A 12,174-nucleotide genomic window follows, 5' to 3' on the forward strand; every position below is an offset into this window, starting at 1 on the left:
CCCTTCCGCATACAACTCCTCCTCCTCTACTTCCTCCACCTCCTCTTGTGCCACCACCTGACTCCGAATTCTGTTTAACATGTGCTCCAGCATGTAAATCACCGGAATAGTCATGCTGATAATGGCATCGTCAGCACTAAACATCTTCGTCGCCATTTCAAAACTGTGCAGAAGGGTGCATAGGTCCCTGATCTGAGACCACTCCTCCAGCGTGATTTGCCCCACATCTGAATCTCGTTGGCCCAGGCTATACGTCAGAACGTATTGCACCAGGGCTTGTTGGTGCTGCCACAGTCGCTGCAACATGTGCAGAGTTGAATTCCACCGGGTAGGCACATCGCATTTTAGCCGGTGAAGTGGCAGGCCCAACGACTTCTGTAGAGATGTAAGTCGCTGAGCTGCGGGATGCGAACGGCGGAAGTGAGCACACAGCGACCGTGCCCTCTGCAGAAGGCCATCTAGTCTGGGATAGTGGGCTAAAAATTGCTGGACAACCAGGTTGAACACGTGAGCCATACAATGCACGTGTGTGACATTGCCCCGGCGAAGGGCCGCACCCAGGTTTGCAGCATTGTCGCACACGGCCTTCCCTGGTTTCAGGTCCAGTGGAGACAACCATTCATGAAATTGGTTCTCCAGAGCTGACCACAACTCCTCAGCTGTGTGACTCACATTTCCCAGACATTTCAATGTAAAAACCGCCTGATGACGTTGAGCCCTACTGCCAGCATAGTAAGGAGGTGTGCAGGATCCCTTCTGCGCAGTTAGAAAGCTTGTGGCATGACCAGACAGGCTTTGGGTGCAGGTGGAAGACCGAGAGGAGGTTGAGGAGGCAGAAGCAGTGGAGGAACTTTGACATAAAGAGGATTGACGCACAACTCGTGGGGACGGCAAGACTTGGACAGCAGCCCCTTGTCCTGCTGTCACCATAGTTACCCAGTGCCCAGTCAGCGACATGTAACGCCCCTGTCCATGCCTACTCGTCCAAGTGTCTGTGGTGAAATGCACCCTGTCACACACAGAGTTTCTCAAAGAAGCGGTGATGTTGTGTGCGACATGCTGGTGGAGCGCAGGCACACCTTTCTTTGAGAAGTAGTGCCGACTGGGCATCTGGTACTGGGGCACTGCGACGGACATAAGGTCTCGAAAATCCTCTGTGTCCACCAGGCGGAAAGGCAGCATTTCTGTAGCCAAGAGCTTGCAGATGGTGAAATTCAACCTCTTAGCTTTCTCATGGCTAGGAGGAAATGGTCTTTCACTTGTCCACATCTGAGGGACCGAGGGCTGGCTATTGTGCTTAGACGGGGTTGATAAGGGTGTCCCCGGCAAACTGCCGGTCTGTGAGGAAGATGCAGGCGGACATGTTAGGTTGCCTTCATCCAAAGGTGGTGCTATCGATGTCGGACAGCGCTCAACACCAGCTGGTGTTATCACCTCCAAAGAAAATGATGACCTGCCAATCACGCTGGCTGTTGCGGGTAAAGAGGTGGCAGGTCTGCGCCCCAAAACAGGTGTGACTGCTGTCCCCCCAGTCACAGAGGATGAAGAGGCCGCGGATGCACAAGATATGGCAGACGGTGGTTGGCCCGGCCGGCTAGGCCGCATTGTAGCACACTGAGCTTCCCACTGCAACTTATGCTTCATGTCCATGTGCCGGTTCATGCATGAAGTACTCAAACTATGTATTTTTTGGCCTCTACTTAGCTTTTGCTGACAAATGTTACAGATAACACAAGTTGGGTCATCTTTATCGATCTGAAAAAATGCCCAGGCTATGCAAGGCTTAGCACCCATGCGACCTGAAGAGCCACCACGACTTGTGGTGAGAGGCAGAGTTGTGTTTGAGGATGCAGTTGTTGACGTGCTTCCAGTACTACGTCTCTGTCCAGGAAGGCGCAACCTGACCTCGTCGTCACTAGCATCTTCCTCCACCTCCTCTGCTGACCTCATCTCTTGGCTGACTGTGGGTTGACAGTAAGTGGGATCTCCGACCTCATCATCATCACCCTGTGCGTTATCACACCCGTCGTCCTCAGAGCCAACCTGTTCCTGCCCTGACAAAAAACTAAAGTTGTCGCTCCAATCAGGTATTTGAGTCTTATCATCGTCTTCCTCATTGTCTCCACCAACAGGAGTTACAGTTTGGGAATGAGGGTCTACATTATGGTCAGAACCTTCTGCGTCTGGTCCTGGATCCGACTCATAAAGATTCTGGGCATCAGTGCAGATCATTTCCTCGTCTGGATTCACAGAAGCGCTGGAGTCGACCTCTGATTCCCAGGCTATAGTATGAGTAAACAGCTCTGCAGACTCAACCATCTGTTCTACCTCATACTCAGACGGGCAGCTGGAGATTTGGGAGCTGTGAGGAAGCAAGTGCGATTTGGGTGACACCTTTGAGGACTGGAGTATTTGTGATGTTGAAGTTGATGTGGAGGAGAGCCCACTTAAAGGAGCACTTGATATCCGTTGAAGCACCTGCTGTTTTTGTGCCTCATCTGGAATTTGTAGCGATTGGCGTGGCCGTAAGAAAGGGATCTTATCACATTGTCCGCTAAAAGAAGTAGACATTTTAGTTTGGCTGGAAGATGGTCTTTCTTCTGCAGATGTTACTGTTGCTTTAACACCTACCCCACGGACACAACCTTTTTTCCCCTTCCCAACACGCCTATTCCCCTTTCCACCAGCAGCAGGCCTTTTTCCACTCATTTTGGTGGTTAACTAATTCACAACTCTGGAGTTGTTTGCACAAAAAAAACAATGGATGGTAACCGAGCAGAGCTGAGTGGCCAAACTGTGGTATTAGGCCAAAACTATTGGCTGGGTTAGATGCAGAAAAAAATTATTTTGAATTTGCAACCTGATGGAGGTCAGTATAGATGGACTAATACAACAAGTCCCACACACAGCTAGAAGCCCAAATATTTTTTCAGAGGTACTGTAGATGCAGATAAAAATTATTTTCAGTTTGCAACCTGATGGAGGTCAGTATAGATGGACTAATAGAGAAAGTCCGACACACTACTAGAAGGCCAAATATTTTTTCAGAGCTAGATGCAGAAAAAAAATATATTCAGTTTGCAACCTGATGGAGGTCAGTATAGATGGATTAATAGAACAAGACCCACACACAGCTAGAAGCCCAATATTTTTTCAGAGGTAGATGCAGAAAAAACTATATTCAGTTTGCAACCTGATGGAGGTCAGTATAGATGGACTAATAGAACAAGTCCCACACACTGCTAGAAGCCCAAATATTTTTTCAGAGGTACTGTAGATGCAGATAAAAATTAGTTTTAATTTGCAACCTGATGGAGGTCAGTATAGATGGACTAATAGAGAAAGTCCGACACACTACTAGAAGGCCAAATATTTTTTCAGAGCTAGATGCAGAAAAAAATATATTCAGTTTGCAACCTGATGGAGGTCAGTATAGATGGATTAATAGAACAAGACCCACACACAGCTAGAAGCCCAATATTTTTTCAGAGGTAGATGCAGAATAAAATATATTCAGTTTGCAACCTGATGGAGGTCAGTATAGATGGACTAATAGAGAAAGTCCGACACACTACTAGAAGGCCAAATATTTTTTCAGAGGTAGATGCAGAAAAAAATATATTCAGTTTGCAACCTGATGGAGGTCAGTATAGATGGATTAATAGAACAAGACCCACACACAGCTAGAAGCCCAATATTTTTTCAGAGGTAGATGCAGAAAAAACTATATTCAGTTTGCAACCTGATGGAGGTCAGTATAGATGGACTAATAGAACAAGTCCCACACACTGCTAGAAGCCCAAATATTTTTTCAGAGGTACTGTAGATGCAGATAAAAATTAGTTTTAATTTGCAACCTGATGGAGGTCAGTATAGATGGACTAATAGAGAAAGTCCGACACACTACTAGAAGGCCAAATATTTTTTCAGAGCTAGATGCAGAAAAAAATTATATTCAGTTTGCAACCTGATGGAGGTCAGTATAGATGGACTAATAGAGAAAGTCCGACACACTACTAGAAGGCCAAATATTTTTTCAGAGGTAGATGCAGAAAAAAATATATTCAGTTTGCAACCTGATGGAGGTCAGTATAGATGGACTAATAGAACAAGTCCCACACACTGCTAGAAGCCCAAATATTTTTTCAGAGGTACTGTAGATGCAGATAAAAATTAGTTTTAATTTGCAACCTGATGGAGGTCAGTATAGATGGACTAATAGAGAAAGTCTAACACACTACTAGAAGGCCAAATATTTTTTCAGAGCTAGATGCAGAAAAAAATTATATTCAGTTTGCAACCTGATGGAGGTCAGTATAGATGGACTAATAGAGAAAGTCCGACACACTACTAGAAGGCCAATATTTTTTCAGAGGTAGATGCAGAAAAAAATATATTCAGTTTGCAACCTGATGGAGGTCAGTATAGATGGACTAATACAACAAGTCCCGCACACAGCTAGAAGCCCAAATATTTTTTCAGAGGTACTGTAGATGCAGATAAAAATTATTTTTAATTTGCAACCTGATGGAGGTCAGTATAGATGGACTAATAGAGAAAGTCCGACACACTACTAGAAGGCCAAATATTTTTTCAGAGCTAGATGCAGAAAAAAATTATATTCAGTTTGCAACCTGATGGAGGTCAGTATAGATGGATTAATAGAACAAGACCCACACACAGCTAGAAGCCCAATATTTTTTCAGAGGTAGATGCAGAAAAAAATATATTCAGTTTGCAACCTGATGGAGGTCAGTATAGATGGACTAATAGAACAAGTCCCACACACTGCTAGAAGCCCAAATATTTTTTCAGAGGTACTGTAGATGCAGATAAAAATTAGTTTTAATTTGCAACCTGATGGAGGTCAGTATAGATGGACTAATAGAATGATGCTATGCCCAAAAGATTTTACTTCACTAGGTGCAGTAAAAAAATTGGTATTCTATACACAGGTGGTATATCTTGCAACACAGATAGGCTACTCCACTGACTAACACACTCTGCAATAGGCCAAAAAGGATTAGCTTTGCTAGATTCAGCCAAATGCTGTGAAAAAAACTTGCACAGCACTGGCACAGACCTGCCTGGCAAAAACTGATAGGAACTCATGTAACCTAGTCCTGAAAAGGACTCCAATTACAATTAGTCTTTACTCCCACAACCTATTTAAGAGCACAGACCTCCCTGATAAAAGTCGTAGGAAATGCTGTAACCTAGTCCTTAAAAGGACTGCAATCACAACTATTCCCTACTCCCAAGCTATCTGTAGATTTGTGCGAAAATTGGCTTGAAATTAACAAGGTATAGCGCACACAGCAACAGCGGTGCCGTCTAACACGCAGCTGCAGCAGTGAGAAAATGGTGGCGACGGGGAAAATGGCTTGGTCTTATAGGGCAAGGACATGTGACATACACTGCCAATGACACATGCCCTTGCTTGTGTGAAAAAAGCACTTCGCTCCGTGTGTGCGCTGCTGATAGGCTGACAGATTGCACCTCCCCACTGTAAATGCGGGAAAGAGAAAAAAAAATGGAGATCTTCATTGTTCCTGCAGAGATCCATCCCCTGCCCCTCCCCCCACCCCGCTGTACACTCAAACTGCGTATTAACATTAATTTTCATCATTACTGAGAAAAAATCCAGTTATGATTTTGGTGCACGAACAGTTATCGAACATAACCTCGAACAGCCGAATTTTTCTCAAATTGTTCGTGTTCGCCGAACGGCTCGAACACCGCCCAAAACAGCTCGAATTTGAGATTGGCGAACAGTTCGAGTAGAACAACGCTCATCTCTAATCGCCAGGGACCAGGAGGACACCGGGGGGCACAGGACAGGTGAGTATGGTGTTTCTTTTTTTCTTTTTACTTTTTTAAATTTTTTTAACTCCTTGGTAACCGGCTTTGCTGAGGAGAGTACTGCTCCCACTAGCCGCGCCGCTCTCGCTGTTATCAGCGGGAGCGGCGCTCGGATGAGAGGAGTAGTACACCAACACGCCCGACCCGGGTACCACCCGCAGCGTGTTTCCGCTGCAAATTGACGGCCATTGGCTTTATTAGAAATGCAGCAAACCCGCATGTATAGATATTATACCTGAAGCAAAAAAAGAAGAAAGAGACAATGTAATATGGAAATGCACACCTATGAGTCAATAGTGTTAAATCAAAAAATTCCAAAATTTATTAATGTGCACTGACACAAACATGCTAAAACCAATTAAGAACAGAAACCTTACAGAAAGACCACGTCCACAAGTAATCAATAACCTGAAGGTACAGATAATGACATAGTTCAATTGCTAGGTACACTCTCCCATAAGAACATGTTACAAATAACCACCATACATCAAATACTGCAGTTTGGTTGAACAAAATGGCAGGTATAGAGGATCATATAGGCAGAAACATGTAGGTATATAGTATAATAAAGATATAGAACTCAAAACCAGGCGTCCCTGGAGAAAATATTTAACCTCAGTATAGCACCTATATAATGGCTGATATAACACATATATAACTATACAAATCCAGTGTGCGAGCAAAGAACCTGAAATGCAGACTAGTGTAGCCACTCCAACCTGTCAAAGTCAGTGTTACTCATATAGACCCCCATGTGGTGGGATGAAGAGGAATGCATGTGGATGTAGTGGGGAAAATGGGAGAGGGACCATAGGAGTGAGCACCCGGTCATTTTTTGCCCTATGATTGGCACTGGTGCACCCCCATTACATGTATAGATATTATACCTGTGGATTTCCTGACATTCAATTCAAGTCAATTGGCAGGAATTTGCGGCAGAAACGCCCGAACAATGGCCACGCTGCGGTTTTTACCTCAATGGTAATCCTGAGTGGAAATTTCCACATCATGTGCACAGCACATCAGGATTACCATTGCTATAGTTGGCAGACCTATTAGCAAGCGTTTTCGCAGCGTTTCTGCGGCGGAAAAACTGCTGCGAAAACGCATCACAAACGCTTCGTGTGCACATAGCCTAAAAAAAATTCCAGTAATGTTCACTACACTAATGCCCTACCTATAAATTTACCCAGCTCTAACTATTCTTTTTTTTTTTTTGCAAAAGAAAAAACGAACGTCACCAACACTGCAACGTATGCTCCCCTAATGCGTTCGCTAAAAATGTGCTCGACGCAAATAATTCTTTTTTTTTTGGAAAACGAAGTCCCTCAGATAGGCAAGAGGTAGCGCCCTACTAACCCCTTGTCCAACCCTGGTTAGTAGTCGTAACTGTGGTTACCTAAGCTACTGCTATGCCCTGGACATGGGGTATGTGACATAGCTTATGAGACGAACTATACTACATTTCTAATTGGAAATATTTTCTAATATTAATATTACACATAATATTGGGATAAGATCTTGGAGATGGGAATACCTCTTTAGGCACAGTTTTTTTTTTTTTTTAATACAAACTGCACCTGCAAACAGGGTTTTTTACAATACATTTAATTTTTTCTCATTAGGGTGCAGTCAGACGGCGGCCGTATAACACAGACGACAATTGCATTGTAGTGCTTGGACTGGCCGGTGGCTCGCAGTGCTCGGACTGACCGGTGGCTCGCAGTGCTCGGACTGGCCGGTGGCTCGCAGTGCTCGGACTGTCCGGTGGCTCGTAGTGCTCGGACTGTCCGGTGGCTCGTAGTGCTCGGACTGGCCGGTGGCTCGCAGTGCTCGGACTGGCCGGTGGCTCGCAATGCTCGGACTGGCCGGTGGCTCGCAGTGCTCGGACTGGCCGGTGGCTCGCAGTGTTCGGACTGTCGGGTGGCTCGTAATGCTCGGACTGGCCGATGGCTCGCAGTGCTCGGACTGGCCGGTGGCTCGCAGTGCTCGGACTGGCCGGTGGCTCTCCTGACCAGAGTGTGACAGTATGTATTTTTATGCAACTGTCACATTTGGGTCAGGAGAGCTGCTGGCCGACCTGTGCCAATGCGTTGTGATCGTCCTCCTCCAACTTCAGCATCTTGTAAAAAAGTGAGATGAAGGGGGAGAATTGGAGGGTGGGTAGGAAGAAATTCAGACTGAGAGGAGGAGAGAGGGGAAGGGGAAGAGGAGGAGAAGGAAGGAAGCAAGAGTGGACCCTGACAACACAGGACTGGAGGAGGGGGAGCGGCAGCACTGATGTGATGGTCCCAGCTCCTGTGAGGGTCATGTCTGCAGCTGCGGCCTCAGGACTGGCCGGGCTTTCCTTGCTCCTGCTCGCGGTGTGGCTCCCGGAGGCTGTGGGTGAGTGATGCGAATGGGACAGCGCTACTGAGTGTAATTGTCACGCGTGTAACTTCTTGGATGGCACAGATCTGTGCTAGGGATTTGCTGGCTAGAAGAATACTATTGTTTCTGGTGCAGTGACCAGTGATGGGCTTCTGGAGTGGCTAGCAGTAGTCATTAGCAGTAGTCATTAGCAGTAGTCATTGGCACTCGGCCGGAGCGCACGGGATAAGCTAGCGGAGAACTCCAGCGCTGATCCGCAGATGGCCGCACAGTGAAGGGGGCGCAGACGGCCGCACAGTGAAGGGGGCGCAGACGGCCGCACAGTGAAGGGGGCGCAGACGGCCGCACAGTGAAGGGGGCGCAGACGGCCGCACAGTGAAGGGGGCGCAGATGGCCGCACAGTGAAGGGGGCGCAGATGGCCGCACAGTGAAGGGGGCGCAGATGGCCGCACAGTGAAGGGGGCGCAGATGGCCGCACAGTGAAGGGGGCGCAGATGGCCGCACAGTGAAGGGGGCGCAGATGGCCGCACAGTGAAGGGGGCGCAGATGGCCGCACAGTGAAGGGGGCGCAGATGGCCGCACAGTGAAGGGGGCGCAGATGGCCGCACAGCCGGGTCAGGGGCTGCATAGTTTAGGAATTCGTGCTGCCCCCTCCCCCATTGTAACCAGCGCTACTTTGTGATAACTAGAAGGAAGTTTGCCAGATGTTTCTTCCTGATCTGTGGCTTTACATTGCTATTTGCCTACACTGTTTCCAGCCATTACACTCTGCCCACAAAAGAAGAAATAACGCTCCATCAGTTTTGTACAATCAAAATCTGACAATCCAATAATTGTCACCCATGGCCAACAGGATCCAAAGTGTGACCCTTAAGGGCTTATAATGTCTGGTTGGTGTCGGCTCCATTATTCTTGGGGTGAAGCCAGATCAGGGGTTTCTGACAGTCAGAGAAATCTGAAGCTTTGTAAAAAAATTAAAGCTGTTTCCCCACCACTGGCCCATGGTGAGCACTGGTGCTCCTGGATTTCCTTGCATCATTCACCATACATAATGATTGCAGATGGAATGTCACCGCAGCCACCGACATTTGTCTGCCAAGGTGACAAAGAGGCAGGTTGTCTGGGACTGTAGTAGAATTTCAAAGGTAAGTCCATTGTAATATGTAATTCTATTTGGAATATTTAACAAAATACTAAATTGCTAATATTTCTGTTTTGTATACAGTAGCTGAGGGCTGGGCCTCAAATTTCCTTTGTATCTAAGTCTAGTTCTGCATTTAATTTTTATTTTTAAGGGGTTTTCCACTATCCGCATAGTTGACCACAAAATCTTGCATCCATGTAAATAAAAAAGCCAGATGGTGCCGACTCTTTACCCCTCTCCACTCCAGTATCAGCTGTTGCCGCTGCTTTGGTCTCTATGTTTTGGCTGCAGCGGTAACATCATGTTGTAATTGTATATTATACTGCTACCAATCACTGAGATCAGTGGAATGTGTTGACTACATGGGCAAAGCTACTAAGATCAGTGATTGTCTACAGTGGTGATGGGTGAGTACTATCTGGTTTTATTATTTTATTCCTGCAATGTTTGGGCTCCATGTTGCTGAAAGTGGAAGCGTCTTTAACACTTCTGCACCTGTTAGTTAAAATTAATTTTTTTGTGCTTTTTTTTTTTTTTTCATTGTATTTTGTACATTTTTTACATGCTTTTCTAGCATATTTTTTGACCCTGCAGTTTTCTCTTTTTGATATGTCATGTTTTAAATGAAGCTGCTTTTGTTTTTGAGACTTTCTGGCACTTAAATTTGAAAAATCTTTATTGATACAATCATGTGCGTATTAAATGTGTTTTTGTGCGTTTTGGCAGCGGAAATACTCCATGTATTTTTTTACCTGCTATGCTACAATCTTAGGCCACATTCTCACGTTCAGTATTTGGTCAGTATTTCACATCCGTATTTGTAAGCCAAACCAGGAGTGGGTGATAAGTACAGAAGTGGTGACTAGTGTTGAGCGATACCTTCCGATATCGGGAAATATCGGATCGGATTGGATCGGACCGATACCGAAAAAGTATCGGATATCGCCGATTCCGATACCGGAAACCAATGCAAGTCAATGGGACATAAATATCGGAATTAAAATAAACCCTTTCTTTCCTTGTAGGTTATTTCTACATGAAGGAAAACAACTAAGAATAATGTAGAATGTATTGGGGGAGGTGGGGGAGACAATAAAGGCATAGAGGTTTAGCCCAGTCAAATGGAATAGCAGGAATTAATATTTTTTTATTATGTTCTGAGTTACGGAAATATTAACTATGTTAAGTATTTTTATATTTTGTCAGATATTTATGTTTCACTACTTCCATGCTCTTCACCTTCTTTTTTACTTCTCCCACACTTTCTCCTTCATCATCCTCAGCATCTTTTTCATCCACTTCTTCTTCACCTTCTTCTTCTTCACCTTCTTCGTATTATTCTTTTTTTTACATTCTTCATATTCTACTTCTTCATCTTCTTCATATTCTTCTTCTTCATCATATTCTTATTTGTGACAGGCATTCCTGTAGTTGTTATCTATAAAAGGTTGGACATTACACCTTTCGTTCTGCCCGTCACAAAAGATTTACAACAGGATTTGTCCGCGTTCAGTTTGGCCTGCAGCAGCAGGTCTTTTCCAGGGGCACCACGAGGAGGAACGGACTCACCCCCATACACTGCTTAGTCATCTTCTGCTTATAATTTAGATATTATCTTTTGCTCTGATTTTTAGTCTTATGCTTAATGTTCTTCCGCTTTTTGTTCTGCAGCTTCTTGTATTTCTGCTTCTTGGTTTTCTGTCTCTTGTTTTTCTGTATCTTGGTGCTTGTCTTCTCTTCTTTGTCTTCTTGGTCAACTTCTTCAGGGTCATCTTCTTGGTCTTCTTCGGGGTGGTCTTCAGGGTCGTCGTCTTCGGGGGTCCTCGTCTTCGGGGTCCTCGTCTTCTTCGGGTTGGTCTTCTGGGTCCTCGTCTTCGGGGTCCTCGTCTTCTTCGGGGTGGTCTTCAGGGTCCTCGTCTTCTTCGGGGTGGTCTTCAGGGTCCTCGTCTTCTTCGGGGTGGTCTTCAGGGTCCTCGTCTTCAGGGTCATTGTCTTCGGGGTCCTCGTCTTAGGGTTGGTCTTCAGGGTCCTCGTCTTCAGGGTCCTCGTCAGGGAGATCCAGAGTGATTACCAAGAACCATTTCAAAAAGCTTGAACTTGGAAATGTAGCAGAAGGTACAAGAAAGCTGAGGAACTACCGAGGACCAGCTGACGGTACTGGAACCCGGATGGATAGCAGAAGGTACAAGAGCCAATGGAACTACCGAGGACCAGCTGATGTTACTGGAACTCGGTTACTAAGCAGGAGGTACCTGTGCCAGAAAGCACTACCAAGGACCAGCAGACGTTGGTGGAACTTGGATACCGAGAAGGAGGCACCTAATCCAAAGGCACTGCCGAGAACCAGCTGACGGTACTGGAACCCGGATGGGTAGCAGAAGGTACCCATGTAAAAAAAAAGTTCAAGGCCGCGAGCCGGCCGCAGTTACCAAAACCCACAGTCCTACAGAGGGTGCTTGTCCTATTGGCACTATGGAACCAGCCTTCATTGCCAGATCCCGCAGCCCACATAGGAGTCACCTAAACTGCAGGCACCATAGAGTCGGCTAACCCGACCGCAACACGACAGGACAACGCATTGGAGGCAAAGTGACGTTGACACTACCCGGAAACAGCTGGCGTGCTGGAACCAGGCTGGGCAGGAGGGAGTACCCGTGCCAAAGACACTGCCGAGAACCAGCTGACGGTACTGGAACCCGGATGGGTAGCAGAAGATACAAGAGCAAATGGAACTACCGAGGACCAGCTGACGGTACTGGAACCCGGATGGGTAGCAGAAGGTACAAGAGCCAATGGAA

At 46.0% G+C, this 12,174-nt stretch overlaps 1 protein-coding gene across 3 annotated transcripts in view; it reads left to right on the forward strand.

Moving 5' to 3' along the window:
* Window positions 1-8,057: 8,057 nt before the first annotated feature.
* Window positions 8,058-12,174, forward strand: part of RECK (reversion inducing cysteine rich protein with kazal motifs) — a 677,252-nt gene continuing 673,135 nt past the window's right edge. For all 3 annotated transcript variants that reach the window (XM_073678381.1, XM_073678382.1, XM_073678383.1), the window contains exon 1: window positions 8,058-8,247. In XM_073678381.1, the coding sequence (XP_073534482.1) occupies window positions 8,148-8,247 (100 nt within the window). In that variant the 5' untranslated portion in view covers window positions 8,058-8,147. The remainder of the gene's footprint in view (window positions 8,248-12,174) is intronic.

This window comes from Phyllobates terribilis, unplaced genomic scaffold (genome assembly GCF_046119375.1).
Source record: "Phyllobates terribilis strain yellow unplaced genomic scaffold, ASM4611937v1 Scaffold_4__5_contigs__length_816908805, whole genome shotgun sequence".
In the NCBI taxonomy this organism is placed as follows: Eukaryota; Metazoa; Chordata; class Amphibia; order Anura; family Dendrobatidae; genus Phyllobates; species Phyllobates terribilis.